Source organism: Phocoena sinus, chromosome 1, assembly GCF_008692025.1.
Source record: "Phocoena sinus isolate mPhoSin1 chromosome 1, mPhoSin1.pri, whole genome shotgun sequence".
NCBI classification, from domain to species: Eukaryota; Metazoa; Chordata; class Mammalia; order Artiodactyla; family Phocoenidae; genus Phocoena; species Phocoena sinus.
The window spans coordinates 103,749,778-103,775,552 of record NC_045763.1 but is presented as its reverse complement, the minus strand read 5'-3'; the positions used below and the strand labels follow the sequence as shown (position 1 = coordinate 103,775,552).

Here is a 25,775-nt window from a genome sequence, read left to right as displayed (position 1 = left end):
TTATCTGTGGGGTGGTGGTAGTTATCAAATGGACAAACGGACATGAGGAGTAGGCATCTAAAATGCTACACATTTATTCCACAGTTACTCCATGCCAGGTCTAAACGAAGAGTTTTGTACATCCATTGCTCTGTTTATTCCCCCCATCAAAGTAGTGAGGTATATATTCTCTTATGATGTATTCATTTCCCAGGGTCGCCATAACAATATACCACAGACTTAAACAGCATGGCTTAAACGACAGAAAATTATTTTCTCACAGTTCTGGAGGCTGCAAGCCCACAATCAAGGTACTAGCCTTGCTGGTTTCTCCTGAGGCCTCTGCTCAGTTTGCAGATGGCCTTTTTCCTTTGCACCCTTGCCCATGGTGTCTCTCTACCTCTTCTTCTAAGAGCATCTTCTTCTTCTTCTAAGAACATCAGTCCTATTGGATTAGGGCCCAAACCCTAACAGCCTCATTTTAACTTAATCACCTCTTTAAAGGCCTTAGCTCTAAATACAGTCACATTCCGAGGTACTGGAAGTTAGGGCTTCAACATGTGAATTTGGAGGCTGGGGGCCACAATCCAGCCCATAACAATGCCCATAAAGAAATGGAGATTTAGGGAGGTTGAACAACTTGCCAAGGGCATGCAGGTACAGTGTAAGAGCTGGGATGCGAATGCAAGCAGATCAACTGCAGTCTCTGAATGCCAACGATTCCACTGAAAAACAGTCTGGGGCCGAGAAGAGTGGAGATGCATGAAAAAAGGCTTTTGGAGAATTAAAGAAAAAAAGCTTCCGAATAAAGGAGTACTATTATATTATTAGACTTTCAGAGCTGTGCAATCTGTCCCAGGAAACAGAAGAGATGAACTGTCCTCTCATACACTCCCTTTTTAAATCTGAGCTTTAATCAAAAAGACTATATAGTTTTTGACGAAAACGGCGGTAAAGGCCAACAACTCAGCATCCGCTGAAGTCCTCAGTCCCTGGTTCCCTTTTTGGAGAAGCCCGGTGTAAATTATGAGCTGAGGAGGGCGACACCTGCTGGGCTCTGCGGTGCCTGGGTGGGAACCTGGCTCTTTTCATAAGCAGTCCCCCACTGCTCTCTGCTGGCCGGCAGTTAGGAACACCCAGGAATGTGCAGACAGCCCTACTTCATTCAAAAACTACAAATCCATAGGGAAAGGTGGGAAGCATCTACTGGAATCAGACTGTGGAGTATGTCAGTCCCACTCCTTCCCATACATATACATACATTTCAAATCAATGGTACAGTCAACTTTCACTTGGCATTCCGTGACTGTGCAGCTGTTTTAAAACTTGTGTCAGTTGTTTTCATCATTAAAAAATATATATCTGCCACCTTTTCGAAAATGGTTCTCAGGATCCAAGAATATGAGAATTTGAATGCAGGTTTTGATGACTTAATAAAATATTGGTTTGTTCATACTTTCATGTTTTTAAAAACTATAGACTGATTGTGAGTTTGTTCAACATTTTAAAACCATGATTTCCTATGTGATGGTCCAAGGACCCCACCACTTGGTTACAGTATTTTTGTAAAATCAATTGTTTTCATTTTCATATGTGACTTTTATTTTAAAAAGAATCAGCAGTTCTTGCTTCTATAAATTATTTATCTGGGGAAAATGTTCTAAGTAATAAAGGATCCCCTTGAATTGCGAAGCGTAACTAAGTGCCAGAAGAAACTATGGCTCTCCCGAGAACTCCTGGAATTCCTGGTGTGTGTGTGTCACAGGATGTGTGGCCTTGAGGACCTCGGTGAAATTCAAAATGAGTGGGCTCAAGGGCCTTCAGTGTCCCCATCCGCGTGTGGGTCCCCAGACCCCCTTTACACAGTTGCCGGAATGGGCATTTAAAATGCAAATCAAATCATGATACCCTTCTGCTTCCGGAGAGGTCAAACATCACACATCTGATTTTAGAGTAAAAGACAAATTCCTTACCAGGTTTACAAGGCCAAGTGATCTGGCTCATGCCAGCCCCTCTAAGTCTGCCCTTGGCCCCCTTTTCTTCCCTTTCAGCTGTTGGTATTTTCATCCTTCAAGGATCTCTCTGTGGTTCTATTTCCACATTCTGTTTCTTTTCTTCAGGCCACTTGCTACAATTTGTAATAAGCAAATGCGTTTATCTGCTGTTCCTTTCCTGTCTTTACCATTAGGCGTCATCTGCATCAGGTAAGTCCCTGCCCATCTTGCTCTTGCTGCATCCCCAGTACCTAATGCGTCTGTATTTATCAATGAATGAGGAAGTGAACCGCTAAGCGAGCAAAGGAAGGAACCGAGAGGTGAGTGACACCAGAGTCATTCCATGTAGATCACAGTACCGAGTTCATTCCATAAATAGAAGGATGTCTCATCCCTGACCCACAGCATGGGAAGCAAGGAGGGACAGTCACTGGGGTTGCTGTACTCTCATCTTTGACTGCACTAGTCATCAAAACCACTCCTCCCTTCTTAGAGAACACCAGGGAAGCAGGCAGAGCCACAGTTTAGGAGAACTGGAGGGCACACGGGCATGCTAACCCATCAGACGTCATCATTTAATCAGTGGTGTAGATACTGATCCTGAATGCAAACACCAGCCACTGAACCAAAGAGTAACACTTTGTGTTGATCCAGCACCTTCCCCTTGAAAGGGCAGCAGCACAGTCCGTAGGCTCGCAGCCCTGCTCTGAGGGAGGCATTTGAACAGTCCCATTTTACAAATGGAAAAATAATGAGCCTGTGGTCAGTGGGCTGGAGAACCACTCGTGGGCAGCAGGCTGATGCCTGACCTTCCGGGGGTTCTCTCTACATCTTCCCTGACAGGCAACCAGAGCCTGAGCAAGGGAAAATAAATTCACAACTGTCTTCGGTTCGGAAACTATGGCTCGGGGAAGCTTGATGAGAGCCGTCTCCCAAAGAGGTAGCTAGTGGGGGCAGAAATGCTTGGCTGCAGGGAGGCCTGGACCAGACATCTTGGGGCACAGGTTTTCCCCCCTGAAGTGCTGCTGGGTTGATGGAATTTTCCTCTGCCGTCCGTTGCTTCTCTCCTGGGCAGGATCCTGGCCTCTGACTGAGGAACGATCCACAGAGAGTGAGGTCAAGCTTGAATGAAATGTCCAAGAGCGTCCCACGCAGGGCAGCATCAGGGCAGGCTGATCTGGGGGTTCTGCAGGAAGAAGGCCAGCTTCTGGGCCAGGGCCCCCAGCTCGCCTGAATTGGCGTACCGCAGGAGGTTGCTCTCCCGCACGAAGTAGTGTTTCAGAAAGTGCTGGCTCACGCACTTGTGCAGCTTCCTTACCAGGCGCAGGAACGCTCTGCTGAAGACCCGCCAGTCCTTTGGGTGGGGATACTTCTCACAAGTCCAGAAGAGCACTGTCTGTGGAAGGAAGAGGCGGTGTCAGACATCATCCCGGTCTATTGAGGAGAGTGTCTTCAGGAACGTTCCTGAGCCCACGTGGCCTTGGAAGGAGGAGACGGGAGCCCCAGGGGCAGGCTGGGTCTGCCGTGGATTTATGATCCCCAGCCTTGGACGGGCTCTCAGCCTCCTCCTGCTGGTCTCCTATGCCTCTTTGGTAATTTATTCTCTCTCCACTGGCATTTCCAATGATCACCACTCTCCTAAAATTCACGATTCCCCACACCTGGCAGATGACTTTGCCTCCTTTACAGGGAAAATGCCTCGTGCGTGCAAACCAGCCATCGTTCCTTCATTTGGTATCTTCCTCTCCGCATCCCCCTAGCCTGGGAAAATCCCTCTGCAGGGCTGGGATCTCCCCTTCCAGCAACTGTAAATGATTGAGTTTCTTCTTCTTCATTGGCTTTTTAAATCTATCTAAGCTCTCCTGCTCCCCAGGTGCCACATCTCCCTCCTGCCCTAACTCTCACCTCTCTGCAAATCCAGGTTTCTGCAGAGAATCATCTTAATACTTTGTCATTTCCTCTCCTCTGATGTCCTGCCTTAACCCACTCCAATATGGATTCTTCTGCTATCAGTCCTCAAAAGCTGCTCTCCTTAAGGTCCAGTGATCCCCATGTTTGCTAAATCCAGCAGGCTCTTTCCAGCTCTCACCCTACCTGACCTTTCAGTGGAATCTGGTTCTCTCATGCTTACCCTCACTCTTGAGCCATCCTTCACTTGGCTTCTAAGTGGGTTTCTCTGAGCAGTGCAGCTACGCCTTGGAGTGCTAACCCTTCACCTGCCCTAATGCTGGAGTTTTGGGGGCTCCGTTCCAGGCCCTCTTCTCCCACTAAATATAGATAACTTGCTATTTCTTTTCTCCAGTTCACACTTCTCCTCTGACCTCCTTACCTGGTATCTCTTGCCCATCTGAAAGTTATCTCAGTCCATATGTCCAAACTGAACTCCTGGCCCTCCCCCACATACCTCGTGTGCTTCCAGGGTCGTTTATCCAGCCTGTTACGCAAGACGCAAACCTAGGAGTCATTCCCCTCCCTCACCACCTCCAATCAAGTCCTGCCAATCCTGCTGCCTGCGTATTTTTCAATCCACCCAATACAATCACCCTCTCCCACCGTGTCTCGCCCGGACCTCTGCCACAGCCTGCACCTCTTCTTGTCACCATCCTATCTGTCGTCATCCACACTGCAGCCAACGTGATCTCTTTGAAATATAAATCGGTCTATGTTTCTTCTTGTCTAAAATACTTCAAAGTCTTCCCGTTGTTTGTTAATTAAAAAATACCATCCTTAGCATGGTTTAGTTGACAAGGTTTGGTCCCTCCCTTCCTTTCCAGCCTCATCTCGCCCTGTGTTCTCCCTCGCTCTTTCCTTCTAGCCGCACTGGCCTCGTTTCATGCTCTCTTCTATCACAGGGCCTTTCACAACCCACTTCTTCCGCATGGAGCGTACTTCCTTCCCCAGCTTGTCCAGGAAACTCATCCATCAGATCAAACTTCCCTATGACACCCATTAAGCACTCTCTTCATCCCGAACTTCTCATATGCAGAAATGATGACAGTGGTGGTCGTTTTCCTACATGTTTAGGTGATTCCCTACTAGATGGCAAACTCTATGTGAGCAGAGGACTAGACCTATTTGTATTCACGCTGATGTTACTACATTCAGCAGAGGGACTGGCCCACGGGAGGCAGTCAATTGACATTTATTGACTGAGTGAAATAATTAATGTTTGGGTTTAGACGTTGAGTATTTTGAAAATATAGACTTTCCTAAAAAGTAGAAGAGCAGTTTTAGGTTCACAGCAAGACACTGAATGTGTTTTCATTTGGAGTACATTGTTTTGAGTAAATGAGTTGGAGATAATTTCATGCTAGTCAAGATAACCTAATAAAAAACATGTTTTAATTCCTCTTGTAGTTAAGCTTTTATCTCCCTAAGCAAACAGAAGCAGTTAAGCCTATTATAAGCAAGCCTCTGTGCCTTTGAGCAGGTTTAGGAATAAGTAAGCCAATGAAAGATAAGCTCTTTCTTCACATGAAATTGCTATGGGGGAGAAGCCTCTTTGGGGAGGAGGTAAAGACCTTCTAGGAGGTGCCCATGATTGGCACATCCTTCCTGACGCTGTTTTGCAACCCGGTGTCTTCCACTTTCCCCAGACTAAAGTCTTGGCAAGGATCCTGCACACTCAAGCCATCATCCAGGATGGTATCTCATACTGCATCACCAGCAGCCACATCCATCCCGATGCCTCCATGTGAGAGAATTCTACCCTTGGACAAGGGTGGAAGACGAGGGGAAAAGGCAGTCAGTACCGTTTCGGTTTCTCAACAAATAACCCCCTTTTAACTGCTCGTTCTTGAGAATGCACAATTTTATTATGCCGTGTAGGTGGGTTAGGGAAGACTAAAACAGGGGGCCTTTAAGGAGTTGCCCTGAAATCCTCTAGGTGATTTAGAAGCCACTGGAATACAAGTAAATCCTGGATGGAATGCAGTTTTGAGAGCAGTCAAGGGCTGGGAGGCCCGTGGTGGCCCTATTCAATCTTTCTAAAATACTCACGGTACTTAAAATGTTTTCATCCATCCTAATTGTGGAGCAGTGAAGTCAGTGGTTAGTTAAGAGTATGAGATTTGATATGAGACCGCCTGGAGTTTCCTTCTCAGCTCTGACTTTTCCTAGTGTGGCCAGTGGTAAGGCAAGTAAGAAAGAAGCTAAATCCCTGAAATGAATTAGACTAGCTTCAGAAAGTACGTGTCCTCGATCCAGGAGAACAGGTGTGTGTTTTTAGGGAGACATGTTTGGGGACACTTTAAGAATGTTGAAACTGGAGAGAAAGGCCCCAGTATGTGCAAATGAGGTTAACAGATTCTTGGGCAGGTCAGGGAGAACAGGTTATCAGAAAAGATAAGAAAGCAAAACAAAGATGAACAATTTTGCTGGGGGGAAAAGTGGAGTAAAATGTGAAGTCATTCATTCAGATGATCAGCAAATATTTACTGAGCAACTACTACATACAAAGCATTGGGAGAGATACCAAGGGATCGGTATGAGTTGCCCTTAAATAGCTTGTGTTAGGCCTGAAAGAGTAACACAGGGCTGGGAAATGGTTGTCTACTGGATGAGACGAGGCCCAGGTAGGAGCATGCAAGGAAGGCACCGCACACCCCAGGGACCTGTGCTCACCTGTGTAGAAGGTCGGGGAGAAGGGCTGAAGCTCCAGGATGGATACTAGCTGGGCTGGGGCTACTAAGAGTCTGATACCTCCCCCCACCACAGTGTGCTGCACGCAGTATTACCCGAGCGTCCATGGGTGGTCAGAAATTTGAGAAAGGAGCTGAGAGTGTGATCAAAGGCCATCTCCCCAGGGGGGACCCCCTGATGCCCCGGTCCAGGTCAGGTTCTGCTACCCTGAGCCTTCCTAGAGCAACGCTCCTCTCCACCCCAGCATTCCCCCACGTGGCACGATTCCATGCACACCTGCAGACTGATTGACCGACGTCTGTCTCCCCTGCCGGACCACAAGCTCCTTGAGAACAGGAACCACATCTGCGTTTGTTCACCTTGTACCTCCAGGTGTTGAGCACACAGCAGGTGCGGGGGCAAGGGACTGGCCCACAGGGATCTCAATAAACATTTGCTGAGTGAATGCATTTATGGCTGTCTAATGGTAAGTCCTTGCCTGGTGATTTGCAACCCAGAAGTTCAGGCTTGCTGCCAGGTTTGTCAGGTCCCCCAACATTTCCTGGTTTTCTCCTCTGCACAGAGTGCGTGTGTGAGTGTGTATGTGTGTGCGCATGAATGGCTGCACTTGGGCTAACTGAATGAGTCATAACGTGAGGGAAAATGTGAATCCATCTCAGGTTTGAGGAACTCCCAAGATTTCACCAGACTGTACATTTCTCAGGGGCAGAGACCGCATGCTGTCATTCATTTCTGAACCTCAGCCGGGTTTCTGGCACATAGTGGGCGCTTGTGTTGGTTTGTTGAGTGAAATAAAAGGAGGGGAGAGGGAAAGGGAGAGAAGGCAAGACAGAAAGGAAGAAAGGGAAGAGGGAAACTGGGAGAGGGAAGAAAGGAGGTGGAGGACAGGGACCCTGGGCAGGGATGTTGTGGACATGCACACGGCTGGGGCTGTATATCTCCATAAGGAGTACGAATTTGTGAGATGACAAATATGGACACTAGGCCCCCTCCTACTCATCACACATACCCCTGTTGTGAGTGGCTCTGGTGACCCCGCAGAGGCCGCAGAGGGACCTACCCAGCCCCAGCCGCCGTGGCCCTCTAGGCCGGGGCGGCACACCCACCTGAAGGTGGTAGGATGTGATCACAGGTCTTTTCCCTGGACACCAGACGTCCTCCTTCATCTGCCTCATGGCCTGAAGACACTTCCTGCGGCAGCCCCCGTCCTCATCCAGCTGCTCCAGCAGCACCCGTTCAGCCCGCAAGAAGCTCAGCTGCCAGTGATAGTTTGAACAGGCCAACAAGCTAAACCCAAATGACTGCGGGAAGAGAAAAACACAGGGAAATGAGAAGGATGATGCTGGTTGAGGAGAAAGCCTTCTCCGAAGCAGTCCACTAGGAGGGGGGACCTGCCACTGGGCGAGCAGCACATCCCACGTGGGGACACGGAGGGAGCCTCAGGGGAGCCCCTTGCACACAGGCAATTAACTGGGGAGGCTGCGTCCACTTTCTCTTGGGCAGTGGTTCTCCAACTTGAGCCTGCCCCAGAATCACCTGGAGGGCCTGTGAGAACACAGATTGCTGGGCCCTGCCCACCGAGTCTCATTCCCTAGGGCCAGAGCAGGGCCCGGGAATCTGCATTTACCACAGATTCCCAGGTGCCGCTGCAGGTTCTGGAGATCTAGTGAAATTTCAATTTTCCTTCCGAAGCTGGTTGGTGGTTAGTGATGCTGTGGTTGGTTAAGGTGAGAGCATCTCTGGTGAGCCGGGACCCTGCAGGCTAATACCTTGATGCACTGCACTCTCTCTGCAGAAGGCCAGCGCCTCAGACACGAAGGCCACCGGGCTTTCTTGGACCAGGCGGTGGGGATCTCCACTGAGGGGGTCAGCTCTAGTTCCACCGGACCTGTGGAGGTTTCCACGGCAACTCGAACTGCAGGGCGGTCCATTAGCATGCTGACCTTACCTGGTGGTAAATGACAGACAATGGGAAGACAAAGCTTGGCTCAATACTAGGGTTTAAAGAAGGAATATGTGAGCTGTGGCTCCTACCAGCTCCTTGTAACTGGTGGGGCAACTTTCAGAGTTTCAGTAGCACACCAGGGCAGTGTGTTTATGTCAACACTAGACAATTAGCTAAGTAAATATTGATAGAAACATTGCTAGAAAATCTCATTGTTGGTGGGGTTTACTTTTTTCTTTCATCCTCCTCCCCTACCTTTTCTAAAAAATTAATAGACTCTTTCCAGAAAGCTCAACTGAAAGAGACAGAGAATACAAGGAAAAGGTATAGCCTTTGCTACTGTAAGATGAAATCCAAGCATTTTTCTATAACCCCCCCCATTCCACCCAGATGTCGACCCCATTTAGGACAGCCTCAGACCCCTTACTTATTCATTTGCCTTTGGTGGAGTTCAGCTTGACCTGTCTCTTAACTAAGTCACAGTCTCAGAGACGGTATCTGTTCCCACCACACATTGACCAGCCTAGCCTCAGACGGATTTATCATCATAAGCCTTGAAATCATAAAATACTTCAAAGTGTGGCACAGCCGCTGGCTTGAATAGTCAAGTAAGCAGAAAGAAGCCCTCCCTGTCTTTTCCAACCAGGCAAAGAGAGGGAGAGAAAAGGAATGGATCAGGGAAGGTTTTCCAGCTCATACGTTAGAATTTATTTCCAGTTTGTTCCCCTTTCTTTCAACAGATACACAGTAATGTTTTGTTTGTTGGCTTGCCTTCGTTGTACATAGGGATGAGCCGTCTTGAATCGGGATCTGTTATTTTGCTTTTCCTTGCTCAGAGAAGGAAACAGAAACTCATTTATTAATTGTGTTAGGCTGTTCAAAAGGAAAACACTCCTCTCCTTGGCTGGGGTGTGATAAAGAGCTTATTGTCTGCATCTCACCAGAGCTGCGCAAACAGGAACATGACAACGTCTGGCACTGCAGCATTATTTACTGAAAGTACCTCATCAACCTGGCCCAGTTTGAACCTCTTATATGCACTTTCACCATTAACAGTGTCGCAGAGTGAGGAGGTGAGCAAATGTTGGCCCCAGCCTGCCTGGCCCACACCCTGCTTCGCCTACTCTACTAACTCGGTGTGTGACCTTTGGCCTGTTACTTAATCTCTCTAAATCTCAGTTTTCTTGTCTGTACAACAGTTAGAAAAATGATCCTAACTCTAACAGGGTTGCTATGAGTATTAAATGAAATAATGCATGAACGCACCCTCTACATGGTAACAATCCATTCAACACGAGCTATTTCCATTACAGAATCTTTCAGAACTATTCTGTCCAGACAAGCAAAAGTACATGCAAATCCTTTTCTTTCTTTACCAGTGGAGTTGCACATTATTCAGCAATTTGGTTTTTCACTTAATTATGTTGCACGGGCATTTTTCATAACTCTGTGTGGGCATATATACACCACACACACCCCATTTTTTTTTTAATTCTAATTTATCTTTTACTTCAATTTACTCCACCAATGAGAAATATATGCAAATGCAAAAGTCAACAAAGTATTTTAAAAGGGAAATGAAAAGGAGGGATTTCTGTTAAAGTCATATGTTGGATTGGAGATCCCCAAACCCACTGCCAATAAGACATATAAAAGTTTAAAAACATTATTTGTATGTAATGAGACTGCCAGAAAGTAGGAGAATCATTTGAAACTAGCAATGAAGCAAGAACACCTACCCAGGAAAGTACTAAGTGGGAGAATTGCCAAAATACGCCTGCACAGAGAGGAAGAGAGGAGGTCTAATGGGCTGAGCCTGGGGCTTATGCTAGGTGGTAAGCCTCACAAGCCTGGAATCAGGAAAAGCTGTACCTTGAGGGAAATTATGAACTAAGAGAAATAGACAGATTTTCTCATGGGCTCTGGATAGTTGATTTAATACAAACAACAACAAAAACCAAGCGCTTCCCTCCTCCCTAGAATTTCAAAGGCGTTAGTCACCATCCTGTGTTTAGGGCCTGGATATTTACATTCCCAAATCATCTAGGTAAGATGGTACTTCTGAGAGTACCGGGAAAAATCAAACACAAGTCTTCGCAGAGAAATACACCCCGATATGCACATGGAGAGTGGATGGTGTTGCATAGACGGGGGTGTGGGGCTCCAATCCATTATCGACACACCTCGTGCTTTTTAAAGGCCGCGTAATAGTCCACTAGGCAGAGGTAGCATAATTGATGAAGTCAGTTTTCCTTTGTTAGCCATCAGATGATTTCTAATTACTTACTATTACAAAGCCAATTCAGTAGACACCCTCATGCATATTTCTTTGTGTATCTGCAGGAATGTATCTTTAGAACTGGAATTGTTGAATTGCCAAGTAAGCACGTAACAAAAATAAAAATGGACTAGCTGCCCTTTAAAAAAGGAGGCACCAATATACACTTCCAAGAACAATGCATGAAAATGCCTATTTAACCATTCTCACTCCTGCACTGAGCATGATTACATGTCAGCCTACTAGGTGTTTTAATGTATATTTCTTGAAATGTATGTTAGATGGAGCATTTTTTATTTTTACTAGCCATTTACATTCTTTTTCTGTGAGGCGTGCTTTTCGGTCAGTATTTCTATTGGTCTGCTCATAGCTTTTCTTATTGGTTTATAAATACTCTTTTATAATTAAGGAAATTAGCCATTTTCCCAGTTTGAAATTCACCTTTTTACTCTGTGTGAACAGAAACATGTGTGTGGGCAGGTGTGCACATATGCTACACTGTACAGTAGCTTAGGATTTGGGGGTTGTGAGAAAATCATAATTCGAAAAGATTCATGCACCCCAATGTTCACTGCAGCACTCTTTACAATAGCCAAGGCATGGAGGCAACCTAAATGTCCATCAACAGATGAATGGATAAAGAAGATGTGTTGTGTATATATATATATATATATATATATAAAATGAAATATTGCTCAGCCATAAAACAGAATGAATAATTTGCAGCAACATGGACGGACCTAGAGATTATCATACTAAGTGAAGTAAGCCAAAGACAGATATCACTTATATGTGGAATCTAAAAAAAAAAAGATACAAATGAACTTATTTACAAAACAGAAATAGACCCATAGACATAGAAAACAAACTTATGGTTACCAAGGGTGAACGGGGTGTGGGGAGGGATAGATTAGGAGTTTGGGATTAACATATATACACTACTTATAAAATAGATAACCAACAAGGACCTACTGTATAGCACAGGGAACTATACTCAATACACCAGAAACTAACACAACATTGTAAATCAACTATACTTCAATAAAAAAGAAAAGAAAAGATTTTGGGGTTGTCAAACATAATCAGTTCCTTATGGCTTCTGGCTTTTTGTGTTTTGGTATGTAAGTGGTTCCCAGATGTGCTGTCCCAGCACACCGGAATACTGCAGTCAGTTGAAGGCTGTTGTAGTGGAAATGTGCTAATAACAAAGATCTGAGGTTGATGAGTAATTTGCAAAAGTACCCAGGTTTTGAAGCTAACACCTTGGAAACGGTGCATAACCCAAAGACTGTCTTACCTACGCCAGGGCAGTAATCTATTGAGGCCACGGAAGTGTGTTGTGAGTATGAATTCCATTCTGTGTGCCACGGCATAAAAAAGAGTTAATTCATATTATGGGGATTAGACAGATGTAAAAAGCACATGATTGTGTCCTCAATCTAGGGGCGTGAGCTTCAGGAAACACCCAAGCTGAGGGGTTTTTTTTAGAGCAAAATGGAAATGCCAGACATTTTCCTTGTACATTTCCTGATTGGCTCACCTGACAGGTGACAGGTTTCAATTGCGTTTTCGACCAGTTTCCGGAACACCTGGAGGACCTTGGCAGGCACAATGTCTCCATCAATGTTCACATCTGCCTCGTGCCACTGCCACAGGCTCTTCAGAAACTGCTCCACCTCCAGCCACTGCTGCAGGCCCTCTGGGTCCCGCAGGGGGCAGGGCAGCCGGGCGCCCTGCAGGGTGTAGTAGCGCCAGCGCTGCTGCCGGGCCTCCCTGTACCCGGCCAGGCCTCTCATCGGGACTGTGATGAGGAGCTGGGTGGGGGCCAAAACCTGGGGTTAGGAAAGGAGGGAGAAGGAGTGTGAGTTCATAGACTCGGGAGGTGACAAGCCCTCGGGGAGCCGCCCTGCTGACCCAGGCCGCTCAGTTAACCACTCAACCCTTAGCAATGTGACAAGGAGGACAGAACTGCGCCCACCTGCCCGCCTGTTGGCAGAGGATTCCGTCTCTGTTGTGCCACTAGCCCATTGTAACGCTTCGGGCAAAGAAATTAACTCAGTGAGGCCTGGGTTTCATGGATCTGCAAGGAAAAAGAGTGAAGTGGACCCGGAACTCTAGAGGCACCTAAAACTTGAGGGGAGGGGGACAAAAAGCAGGGAGGGGAACTAGTAGTCACTGCTTTCTGCACCTACCAAGCACTGCGATTCTTGTGCATTAGCCTGTCTCATGTTCACAGCTACACATGAGGTAGGCTTTGCTAACATTTCCCAGATGAGGAACCTGAGGCTCAGAGGGGCTCCAAGTCTCCCCAGGGACACACAGCCAGTCAGTGGTAGAGCCAGAACTTGACTTTAGGTCTTCCGATTGCTTGTTCAATGGTTAATTGTCTCTCCTGAGCTGGTTCTTAGTCAAGAATCAATGACCCGGGATGGGTGAAAGATCCGGTATGAATTAAGGGTGGGAGGAGATGGGAGAGGACGTGAAAGAATTCTGCAAAATGCCTCCCTTTCTTTTTGCTTGTACGGATGACCCACAGACAGTGTTAATGACTAATCCTTACAGAATCACAGGTGACATGAAAGCCTGTTTGCTGAGACAAGGTGAGCGATTGAGATGATTCTAAGTTTAATGGGAAGAAGTAAACACTTAGAATCTACTTACTCTGTTTCTACAGGAACCGGGAAAGCAGTGGTCAGGCCAATAGTCCAAGAGATAGAACAAATTAGTCCACAGTGCAGTACCACCAAAGGGAAATGACCTTTAATCACATCACACAGCGGGCCCACTCCACCCTGCATGTTTCCCCATCACTCAGCTATACACTGGAAGAGCCACTTCCTTTCCATGGAAAGCTCTGACAGTGGAATTTGAATAACCTTTGCCCAGGGACCAGTCAGTGGCGAATTTAAGGGTGAACACCGAAATCAGCAATAACTCATTCTGCCTCATTTTCATGGAACAGTAGTATGGACGTTTAGATGATGGGTGCACGTGACTTCTGGTGTCCATTGAAATGTGGTGGGATTAAAACAAGGGCGGGGGGATCTAAACTATGGCATTTAAAATCTATATAGTTTGGGGGACTTCCCTGGCAGTCCAGTGGTTAAGACTCTGCTCTTCCACTGCAGGGGGCACGGGTTCCATCCTTGTTCGGGGAACTAAGATCCTGCATGCTGTGTGGCGTGGCCAAAACAAAAAAACAAACAAAAAACCCCAAATCTATACATTTTTTGAACCCACTTTCATATGAATCCAAGAACACAACTATCATGTTATTAGTCACAAAAATGGTGGCTAATAAATGCTTATTGAATTTGGGCCAAGATAAAATAAAAGCATTTTTATATGCCCCACTGTAACTATTTTCAAAACTTATATAATATGCAGGATACGGTGTATATAAATGCAAGCTATACTTTAAGCTATGAATTCTAAGTGCGACCACAGAAGGAAATTTCTCCAGATATAGTTCTAGGAAAAGTGGTGTTATGTTTCTATTCCTAGTCACTTGCCTATATTTGTCCTGTTTAGGTTGGCAAGGTAGTAGAGGTGGGCAGATGATGTTCTGACATTCCAGGATCCAATCTAATTTTATAATTTTCATCCTGGAGTAAATTTCTTAAAGTCTGATTCTGTCCCCAAATCCACAAGTCCCAGCATCTTGTGGGTGGTCCTTGTACCCACCAAACTTGAAATGTACTGGACTAGCACTGGTCTTTCGTTCAGGTACCAATTCTTTTGATTCCTCATTCATTCAACAGAAGTTGAGTGTCTATCATGGGCCACACACTATGCTGGGTGCTAGGAAGGGAGCAATCAAGAAACATGATCCTTATAAGCAAGGGACTTATGGTCTTGTGTGAGAGCTGGGGCATGCGTACACATAAGTTTAATACTTATATGAAAGAGGTTCTTGTGTGTCACAAGAAAAATCAAGATAAAGGAACACAGAGATTCAGAATGATTCAGGGCCTCATTTCTCTCACCTCTAAAAGGGAGCAAACCATAATGTCTGTTCCACTAGGTTGTGTGCAGGTTTGGGTGAGATCACTTCTGTGAGACTGGCTTTGCCCACACTACAATGTTGCATGAATGCTGGTTGTCACACACGGGCCCTGGGGGTTTAGAGCTCTGTGGGATTCGTCAGCAGGGACAGAGTTGCCAGGCTGCTCCTGCAGTTCCTAAGGGCCACCTCTTCCAGTTTCTTCCTTCCCCCACCTGTAGCCCATCCACTATCACTTCCAACTCTTTTCTCACCAATGCCTTGAGTTCCCTGTACCCAGTCCCCAATCTATTAAATGGGTGCTTAATAAATGAATGTGTGCTTAACTGAACTTCAGTTGGTACAGTGGAACATGCTTTGGAATCAGAAGCACAGGTGGAGTTCTGGTTTTAGTGCCTCATATGACTTGATCAAGTCGTTTGACTTTCTTAAGCCTCCATTTTTATCATCTGTAAAGGAGGAATGTGGGGCTTCAACTGCAGTAACATCTATGCAATGAGTGTAAGTGGTAAATACTAAGAGATCTTGTTAGTAATCTTAGTGGTGTGAGTGCCTGACACATGCTGAGACCACCCCCCCCCCCATTTCCTGGCTCGCTGGGTGGGCACTTAGAGCCAAGTGACCCACGTACCTTAATGTTCTCATTGTACGTGTCAGAGTAAAGGACGGCTTGAAATCGAATGTCTTGGTAGCTGATTTCTGTGGTCAGATGATGGACAATTTTCTGCACCTCTTCCACCGTCTGGGAAATCCACTGGCGCCTCAAGTCCACCTGGGTGTGAAAGGATCAGCAAAGGCCGTTATTCCCGGATCAAGCCCCAAGGAAGTGACGAGACAGGGCACAGCTCAGAAAATCCTGCCCTTCCAAGAGCTCCGGGAGAGATGAACTTAGGTCTGATGACACTCGTTGGTGCCTCAGTGTTCTCTTCTGAAATGAAGCGTTGCTCAATATTTACGTAGTACCTGCCTTGCGGTAGGTGCTTTCTAGGTCCTTGGCATGACAGTGAACAGGACAGCAGCGAACAAGATAGAGATACTTGCTTTCTAGTGGAAAATACAGGACACATGCGTATGTGTGTGTGTATACATACATACACACACACAAACATATATACATATATGTGTAGGCATATGTATAACATATGTATAACGTAAGATCAGGTGTAAGTCCCAAGAAGAACAATACAATAGGATAAGGGACTAGAGAATAAAGGGGCTGCTATTTTAGACCGGTGGCCAGGGAAGGCCTCTCGAAGGAGGTGAGATTTGAGCAAGCCCTGATGACAGCTTGGGAAAGCAAATTCCAAGGCCCCTAAAGCAGGAGCAAGCTTGGCAAGGCTCAAGGGCCAGCAAGGAGGCCTTTGCTGTGGTTATAGGAAAAGAAGGAGGAGGGTGATAGGAGATGAACTTGGAAAGGATGGTGGGGGCCAGGCCATCCCACAGGGTTTTGTGAACCATGGTGAGAGTCTAACATGGGATAAGAATGCCTGCTGTCCGGGTTGGTGAATATAAAATAGTCTAAGGCACGTGAACACGCGGCGGATCGTCTTCTGTGTGTCATCAATACATGATGGTTCCCTTTTCCCCTGCGCTCACCCCGTCCTTTGGCTCCTAGACCCTTAAGAAAAGGCGTGCACTGATGTCTCTTCTGACTCTGCACGGCAAGTCTCCAAGAACTGGAAGGGGTTCTTTGTTAACGTTGCTCCGGAGACACCTGCAGGCTGGTGTTTGATAAAGGTCTCCCTCAGAGATGCTGCAGAGCGTGTGTCTTATATGACCTTAAGTACGATGATCAGGTCTATACTAGCTTTTAATATCATCTTCTTGCCACCAGCAGCCACCCACCCCTCTCCGTGTGTTCATCTCAGAGCATTCATCATGGCAGAAGGGACAAAGGGTAGCTTTTTTGAGCATCTGTAAACTATCAAGATTCTGCATCTTTTGGAGTATGTAAGTGGAAGAGAGAAGGTAGTCACAGAGAGGGGCAGGTCATTTGCCATGCCCAAAATAAAGGCAAGTGCTTGTAGAAGCATAATTAAGGGTCTCTCCAGTGTAGGACTTCTCTGATGTGCTGGGATTCAATTCCATTTGACCAATTTTTGTTGAACATCCACTTCATGCCAGGTTCTGTGCCTACAGTGTTGTCAAGAGGTGGACAGATAAGATGACAAAGCAAGACCAATAAATTGGAAATTAAAATTACAGCCATTAGTGCTAAGTATAGGTTTGCAAAGGATGCTAAGGGTACACAAAAAAGGGAAACTGCATCTAGCCTGGAGGCCTTCCTGAAGGCATGGTATATCAGAGTTGTATCTTGAAAGGTTAGCAGGAGTTAGCTAGAAAGAGAAGGTTGTTCTAGAAAGAGAAAATGGTAGATACTTAACACAAGGAGCACAAGGGGAGAACTGCAATTGTTTCTACTTTGTTGGAGCAGACGTTGCCTTGGAGGAGAATGGTGAGGTGGGAGAACAAACGGTGAGAGGTCTTGAAAATAAAGGAAGAAGAATTTCAAGAACAAAGTCAACAGTAACTGGCTGAGTGAGATAAGGCCCCCCAAATGCCCGTAGAGTTTGGTAACTAGAACAGGACTCATGTGTTTGGGGAAACCGTGGGCGTCAAGCCAGATGGCAGTGGGTTTAGAGAGAATGGGAAACCAGCAAGTGAAGTCAGAGGTAAGCGACTCCTCCCGCAAGCCTGGCTGGGAGAAGGAAAAAACAACAACAAGGACAGCAACGGGTTTTTTCAAAAGGACACACAGGTTCGAACATGTTTAGATGCTGAGAGAAAAGAGCCAGTGAAGAAGGAAGAAGGCAGAGAGCAAAACCCCTGAGCAAGGGTTTCCCAGCCAGGAAGCATTGTGGAAGTCCAGAAACCTGGTGAGGAGCTCGTCTCCGTGCGTCAGAAGGAAAAGAAGATGGGTGCAAGTGCAGGTAAAAGCATAGAGATTTCCTGCCTGACGTCAGCAGGAGACAAGGCAGTGCGTTGAGAGTGAGGTGAGAAGAGGGAGGCAGGGGACTTCAGGGTGACAGACATTGGCAATAGCTTCTCTAAAGGATGAGGGGCCATTTGGGCACATGGGTAAAGGTTGCCAGGCAGAACCAAGACTCAGCTCTGGGTGCGTGAGGCTGTGGGATACCAGTGGGCTCATTTATAAGAGGCTGTCCAGTACCTCCCGGCCCTCCAGGGGTAACAGTGGAAGTGCTGAGACTAGAGTTTGCTGGCAAGATCTGAAGGAGAACAAGGGAAGAGATCAGTGGAGGGCCATGTTTTCGAGCCTGGGCCGAGAATGGATGAAGCCAGTTTGGTAGATTAGGGGACATTGGACAAGTTCAGGGGCCAGACATCTGATCAGGAATAGTGGGAAAAAGTAAGACAAGGCCTAACTAGATAGAACGCTGCAGTCAGAATGGTTGGGAAATAGTAATCTCGAATAGTTAAGTTCTCAGAATGTGTTGAGGACTAAGGCTAATTTCCCAAATCTTCCAAGTCCACTGATGTGAGTCCACAGAACTTGACTGTTAGTAACACAGTGGTGACTCTATATATGCAGATACATTTTGTTTCCTATGCTAATAAACTAATGAAAGATTCATTACCGTATTGATACTATCAAATAATTTTTAACTGATAAAAGCTTGAAAGTGTGTGTGTGTGCGCGCGCGCACCTAGTGGGAACAGTTCTCCATTGTGAACCTCATCTACAAATTATGCCGCCATTTGATGGTAGAATTTTCTTACCGGCAGGACAAGTTCAGACACCCCTTAGAAGACACCTATAATTTCTCATTCATTATTCCTCTTTATGACCTGTTCTGACGTGTGAAGATAAAAGTCAGAATAAGGAAATACTTTTCTGGGCCTAGAGCCACAAATTCTGGTTTTAATTTTCTTTATCTGTCACTTTTGCTGCAATTTAAACCCAGGATCTTAGAATTGGAAGAGTCTCAGAAATCATCTTGTCTGGTATCCTTTTACAGAAGGCCAGAGTGACACGGTGGCCCTCCTAATATCACACTGGTACTTAGCAGTATGACTAGACCTAATGCCCAGGTTCCCCAACTCTTCTTTCTGTCACACTGCTACACCCTCAATTAGGAGTTCCAGAAATAATACCTACCTTTATCCTCTTTCTGAACCTGACCATGCCCTCAGTTTGGAGTTCATGAAATAACAAGTCCAAAGTTGTTCTGACATGCCACAACACTGACTGCTCTGGCATGCCGCAGACACGTAAGGGCGACACAGCAGGGGTCGGACAGCGATGCAGGGCTTAACCAGAGCTGCGGAGGGAGAGCCCTGCCTTGGACAGGCCTGCCCCAGGACCCAAGCCACTGGAGTCAAGGGGGAGCCGCTTTCCTGTTAGGTGATGGGCAGCCCCTTCCTGCCTATGTCTCTGGATACGTGGATACGCTTCCTGCCATTGGTTCTTAGCAAACAGGATCACAGAGCTATTCACCTGCCCCCAAAGGGGTTTGGGCTGGGGGTTTCCCAGGCTCAGTCCCACTACCTCTTGTCACTCCCATGGTCTAAACCACAACCCAGAAGCCCCAGGCTGTTTCCCTCCGCTTGTCCTGACCATGCCTATGGGTAAGAAGATTCCATTTCACTGTGTGGAAAAGCAGGAAATGGGGCCTGAGGCAGCTTTACAGGGAGTGGTCTTGGCGAAAGAAGGAGGCTCCACCGGTCGCCAGCCCAATGTCAGAATCCCTTTGTTGCCTCTCAAACTTCAGGAAGCAAGCTAAGATACCAGTTATAACCTTGAAGCAGCCTTGTCACTAAATTTATTTCACAGCAAAGCTCTGAAACAAACCTAAGGAGGAAATATGATAATTTAAGAAGATGGATCAAAGCCCATTTCGTCCAAAATTTTTTTTTTTTTTGGCCGCTCCCTGTGGCTTGTGGCATTTTATTTCCCTGACCAGAGATCAAACCTGGGCCCTAAGAGTGAAAGCGCCAAGTCCTAACCACTGGACCACCAGGGAATTCCCTCATGCAGTCCAAACTTGACCTTGAGTGCCTGTTTAAGCTTCATTCACGTCCTCTGTTGATTAGGTCAATGCACAAAGGTTGGGACTTCCCTGGTGGTCCAATGGTAAAGAATCTGCCTTCCAATGCAGGGCATGCATGTTCGATCCCTGGTCAGGGAACTAAGATCCCACGTGCCAAGGGGCAACTAAGCCCACGTGTGGCAACAACTGTGCCCGTGCGCCTCAACTAGAGAGCCTGCGTGCCGCAAACCGCAGAGCCCACGTGCTCTGGAGCCTGCACACCACAACTAGAGAGAAGCCCGAGTGCCACAACGAAAGAACCTGTGAGCTGCAATGAAGATCTCGCGTGCTGCAACTAGGGTCCGACGTAGCCCAAATAAATAAATAAATAAATAAGTAAAAGAGACTTTGTCTTAAAAAATAAATAAATAAAGAGAAACACTTTGTTTCTAAAGGGAAGCATTTGTGGGTGTGGCAGAGCAAAAGCAGAAATGAATTGTGGTAAATTAACCAGGCCCATGATGTTAGATATGGTGAGATCATCTAATCCAACCCCTGCACTGCACTGACCCTGCAAAAGTTATGCCACACTCCTTAGCATACAGATTTAGTCACTCTAACTAAGCAGAGTTTACGCAGAAACAGTCATTAGAGACTGTTGGCACCTTTAAGGCTGCCATCCATTTTTTGTGGGCCTCCCGCCAGGGCTTGTCTGTGTGCCCACACGCATGTCCACCTCCCCAGGCACAGCGTCAGGCCCATTGTTGTCCCACATCATTTGCTACTATTAATAGCTCAAGTTTGTGAACAATTTCCTGTTTCAAATATAAATTATTGAGAATTCAAGGTTATTCCTTATAATTACATCAGTCTGACTCACTCGTATTCCCACATGCTTTCCTGAGAGGGAGGTAGGGGGTATGCTAAATAGTGCACCAGGAATGCCACACAGGCCTGGCCACACCCAGGAGCATGTGGCCAATGCGAATGTCATCCATGGTGAGTGCCACGGGGGAACAAGGCTGAGAACTTCCTTCTAGACAACAGGAAGTCAGACTTTTAATTCTGGAATTGCATTAACTCCAATAATCAGTTTAAACAAGTGGTGGGGTCGGGGGCCCAGACACTGACTGTCTCTGTCTTCCAGGGGTTAATAATTTAAAGGCACGGAGACTTAAATTCGGTGATCCATACAGATAAGACATCACACTCTCCATCTTTTTAGACTAATTCTTCCATGAACCAAATGCTTGGGCCCCACAGGATATCTGCAGCTCCCAAACAGCAGAAGCCATAGCAACAGCAGCACTGTGGAGCTAAGACTGGTGAGGCACTGCTGTGCGCAGGATACTTTATAAGGGTTAGCTCCTTTGAGACTCCCGATAAGCCTTTAAGGTGGATGCCGTGATAATCCCCATTTTACAGAGGACGACACTGGAGTTCAGAAAGTGTAATAACTTACCCAGGGTCCCGGAGTCAATAAGTCACAGAACAGGAATCCACACCCAGGCGGTGCCCTTGTTCATAATCACTGCACTGCTCTGCCTCCCCAAGGACAAGGAGACTGGGAATGAAAACTGCTAACTGCTTGAATGGGGTTCCAGTAGCTGGAGGGCCTCTCCTCCACTCGTTAAAACCCTATGCATTACGCACGCGCTAAGGCTTTGTCATCACTCTTTCTGTGAAACGTCTCTCCCATCAGAGGTCACACTGCTCTCTTCCCCTCCAGCACCTTGTTTAAATCTCTATGTAGTGGGCTTCCCTGGTGGCACAGTGGTTAAGAATCCGCCCGCCAGTGCAGGGGACACGGGTTCAAGCCCTGGTCCGGGAAGATCCCACATGCCGTGGAGCAACTAAACCCGTGCACCACAACCACTGAGCCTACGCTCTAGAGCCTGCGAGCCACAACTACTGAGCCTGTGTGCTGCAACTACTGAAGCCTGTGCACCTAGAGCACGTGCTCCACAATAAGAGAAGCCACTGCAATGAGAAGCCTGTGCACCGCAATGAAGAGTAGCCCCCGCTCACTGCAACTAGAGTAAAGCCCGCGTGCAGCAATGAAGATCCAATGCAACTGAAAATAAAATTAAATAAATGAGTAAATCTCTATGTAGCGCTTGTGATGTTAAGCATTTGCTGTCTGCATGGGGAACTTCCTCCTTTTACCTTTGGGGTTATGTGCAAAATCTGCAGGTGAGATAGGGCCACTCTTAAAGATACCCAAACACAAAATTTCTCTCTCACTAAGCAGGTCACATCCGGACCTGTGTTTTGGGCACTGTGTTTTGCACTGTGTGTGTTTATGGTGATATAGAGGGTTTAGCAGATGAAATGTGGTTTGGTGTAAAAAGAGAATAGGCTGAAACCACAGCATCTTCACTAACTGTGTGACTTTGGACACGCTGTTTAATCAGCATGAGCCCTGCTTCCTCCTCTGTTAAAAAGGAGGTAATATGCACGTGTCACATGATTGTTGACTAAATGAGACACTGTAGGGCCTCAACCTGCTAGCACCTTTAACACTCGTCTTGCATTATCTTCAATGAGCCCTGAAGATACTTCTGACCACATACGTGCAATGATACTATGTGAATTCATATGATACTATGGGAATAAAGATATCCAAGATACTGTTCTTCCCTCTGGAAACTTATAAAGAATAAAATGATATACTATTTAAGTTGCCACCAAGATAACAATAGGAAAGGCGTCAGGAGTCAAGATACAATTGATCGCCAAATAAATATGATCAGTGATCATTATGATGGGAGTTCACAGGAAGACACAAACGTTTTGTGTTGGGGTGTCAGATTAATCTTTCATGAGCAAGTGGACTCTGAGCTGAGTTTGAAGGATGAGGATGAGCCAGAAAAATGAAGAAGAGACAGGATATCTCCCCAGGTGGGGGGGAGGGACGCTCTGGCCTGAGACCTTCTCAGGGCACAGTTCTTGTGGGACAGGGCTGTCAGACTCAACCACCTACGGGGCGGAGTAGGGGACACACATGGGGCGGGGCGGGGGCGGGGGGAGGCAGATGTCAGCAGCAGTGCCCCAGCCTCCAGTGGGACAGACACTCAGCTCCAGCCCATGGCTGCCAGGTAAGAAACTGGGACCTGTGGTTGCCAGATAGCCTGATTTTTTTTCCAGAGAAGATGGAAAGCTGGATTTCTATGCAAAATCTCACTATTTTGAAATGTCTGTAACAAATTTGACAAAATTTAAAAATTCTCTGCAGGCCAAAGAAAACACATGCTCAGGCTGGATTCCACATAGAGAGCTTTTGTTTAGAATTTCTGTGATTGAAGATGCAGGGAAGCAGAGAGTAGAAAGATAAAGTATTATTTGAATGCCAGGCTAAAATATTTGGATTTTTTTCTTTCAGAAAACACAGGACAATGGGGAAATGCCAGCTAACATCCCTTCCACTTATAGCCCCCAAAAGGAGAAATCATTTTGTTTGCTATAATTTTTATTATGATGTTTTCCCTATTTATCCCTCTTAATGGTTTTGCCTAAGAAATCAACTTGACTTATCATTATAATAATGAACTCTGCTTTGTTTACTCGTAAAGGCATGAAAACCCTAGACTAGGGCCTAACTCTTTGTTTAAATGTTTTAGTTTTAAGGGTGGCTCTGTGCCTTAATCGCTTTGGCTGTAAATGGAAAGGCTTAAACTAGATAATATTTAATGTCCCTTCAAGTTCTAACATCTAAAGAGCCTATGACTCTATAGAGAAGAAATTAAATTAGTTCTTAATTGATGCATACTAAAAATATAGTGGTAATACATACATATTTTAATCTAGCAGTTTTACAGTTTTCAAAGAGCTTTCTTATTTACTCTTTTTCAAAGACCCCACTAAGATCCTATTATCACTCCTATTTTACAGAGAAGAAAACTGAGGCTCAGACAGGTTAAGTGTCTTGCTCATGACCACCCAGGCATCAGTGGCAGAGCTGGAGTTCCAGCCCAAGTTCTAACTCTTCCTTCCACATTCTATTCCCAATGTACCTCTTGCACTAGAACCTCAAAGAGAGGACTGAAATATGGTAAGTCCCTGAACACTCTTATGGGTGATGGTCTTGAATTCCTGAGAAGCATTTTCTGTATCTTTGGAAACAAGCTGAAATTCTTTCTGCATCAAGGTTGGTGGGGCGGGAGGGTGGGAGGGGCGCATGGGAGAGACCCGTATCTGTCCTTACCTTATTCAGCAGGCAATCTTCTAAGTTTCCTTCCATTAGGGATTTCATGTCTTCTTGGTCTATGCTGAGCAGAACAGCAGAGTCTTGGTTTGTCTCTCAGCAGAGAGAGCACTTGTGCGTAGATTTCTCAGTGATATTAGTCTCTGGGTGCTGAATTTCTCTGGGACTGTGTATGTGGACCACAGACTTGCCTTCTCAATTCTTCATTCAAGCTCTCATTTCCAAATTGTGAGCATCCATCTTTCATCTTTTGGGAAATTAAAAAAAAAAAAAAAGAATTGAAGGAGAGCTGATGAAACTGCATTTGAGTCCAGCCAAATTTTACTCTGTTTAGCTCTGCTGACTGGTGTGTTGACCGAAGGGCAATTTTCCAAGTTGTATTTCCCACTCAAATACTCAAAAGTTCCATTCAAGACGGAAACGCCCTGTAGTTGGCTTCTTCCGAACTATTTATGCTCTTATCCTGACACTAGATGCACCTTTGAGCTCAGTATCTTATATCTCCTTGTTCTAACCCTGTTGACAGTAAATATCCCTTGCCCTCCAATCCAGAAAACCCCACAGATGGATTTACCCTCTTTACAATAAACAAAACTGCCAAACAACCAGCCTGGCACCCACGATTATGCCTACAAACAAGTGATCAGGACACAACAATTTGCACGTGGAAACACACACACACACACACACACAGGCATGGACACACACAGGCACATACACACACACACACACACACACATGTATGGACACACACAGGCACACAGAAGCACACCCAGGAATAGCAGGACAGGATCCTTCCGCTCACCTGCTGACCTTTAAATCTCCCTCTTCCCACCTGAAAGCTAGCAGTAAAAATAAAGTCAGTGTAAACAGGCTCCTCAAGAGTCGAGGAAACACTCACATCTGGTTTTGCCAGCAAAACTATGTTGGAAAACAGCTCAGGCAGCAAATTCCCAGTCTGGCTGGCTGGGGCTAGTTTTATTACAGAAAAAAAATTTCACAATGGCTTGATCTCCCTGAAACTGGTAAACATCAGAGTCTGCTATCAGATGATCTAAAGGTATTAGAGCACTTCTGCGAGCCCAGCTCAATTCGGAGCAATGTTCCAAAGGCAAGTGTTTTTCCAAACCCACCTCTGAGTGCATCCTCTGGGTGCTCAGCAACCATGTTGGGCGCCCGGGCTGCTCTGTGTTCTGTAACCACAGCATTCGCATATCTTCCCGAACTTGGCACCATCTGAAAGCCACATCCACATCAGAGCTCCGGCTGCTCCGTGCTCCACCCACCTCACTAATAATCCCAGTGTTCCGTCCAGCTTCTGCAGCTCCCCTCTGGGAACCAGCAGTCTGATATGAATATGGTAAAGCCGCCCCTCCTCAATACCGCCTCGACTTTTCATTTTCTTCCATTTGTAATTTTAAACCTCCTTCTTTTGATAGCAAATGTTCCCGAATATTTCAGAATCTTCTTCTTTTGCCTTCTCTTACCGCTGGTCAGTCGTTCCAAGCTACCAGTTTTTCACAGACCAAGAGTCTCTTTCCTCTGTGCTGCTTGCAATTCAGAGTTCTCTTTCCACCTCATTTTCAACTTCACCAAAGTCCTCCTGTTTTTCCCAGGTGTTCTTGTTGTTGTCCTTACTTCTGCTTCACTGTTATCATTAATGCAGGAGTCCCTCTCCTCTGGTGGGGCCTTTCCTACTATTCTAAGGTTACCCCAGTCGCCCGTCATCAGATGCACAAACTT

General features: G+C 46.1%; 1 protein-coding gene across 1 annotated transcript; it reads right to left on the bottom strand.

Annotated features, from left to right (window-relative positions):
* Window positions 1-58: 58 nt before the first annotated feature.
* Window positions 59-24,150, bottom strand: MAB21L3 (mab-21 like 3). The gene is made up of 6 exons (XM_032638782.1): window positions 24,033-24,150; window positions 15,472-15,612; window positions 12,378-12,669; window positions 8,384-8,562; window positions 7,721-7,915; window positions 59-3,369 (listed from the first exon to the last, which is right to left on the bottom strand). Exons 1-6 carry the CDS (start codon window positions 24,078-24,080, stop codon window positions 3,136-3,138), a joined length of 1,089 nt encoding a protein of 362 aa, XP_032494673.1. The 5' UTR covers window positions 24,081-24,150; the 3' UTR covers window positions 59-3,135.
* Window positions 24,151-25,775: the final 1,625 nt, after the last annotated feature.

Coding starts and splice junctions, on each gene's coding strand:
- MAB21L3 (XM_032638782.1), bottom strand. CDS start 24,080: ATGAAATCCCTAATGGAAGGAAACTTAGAAGATTGCCTGCTGAATAAG. Junction 8,563..12,377: donor TGAAACCTGTCACCTGTCAG/GTGAGCCAATCA, acceptor ATTTACCACCAG/GTAAGGTCAGCATGCTAATG. Junction 3,370..7,720: donor TCACATCCTACCACCTTCAG/GTGGGTGTGCCG, acceptor TTCCTTCCACAG/ACAGTGCTCTTCTGGACTTG.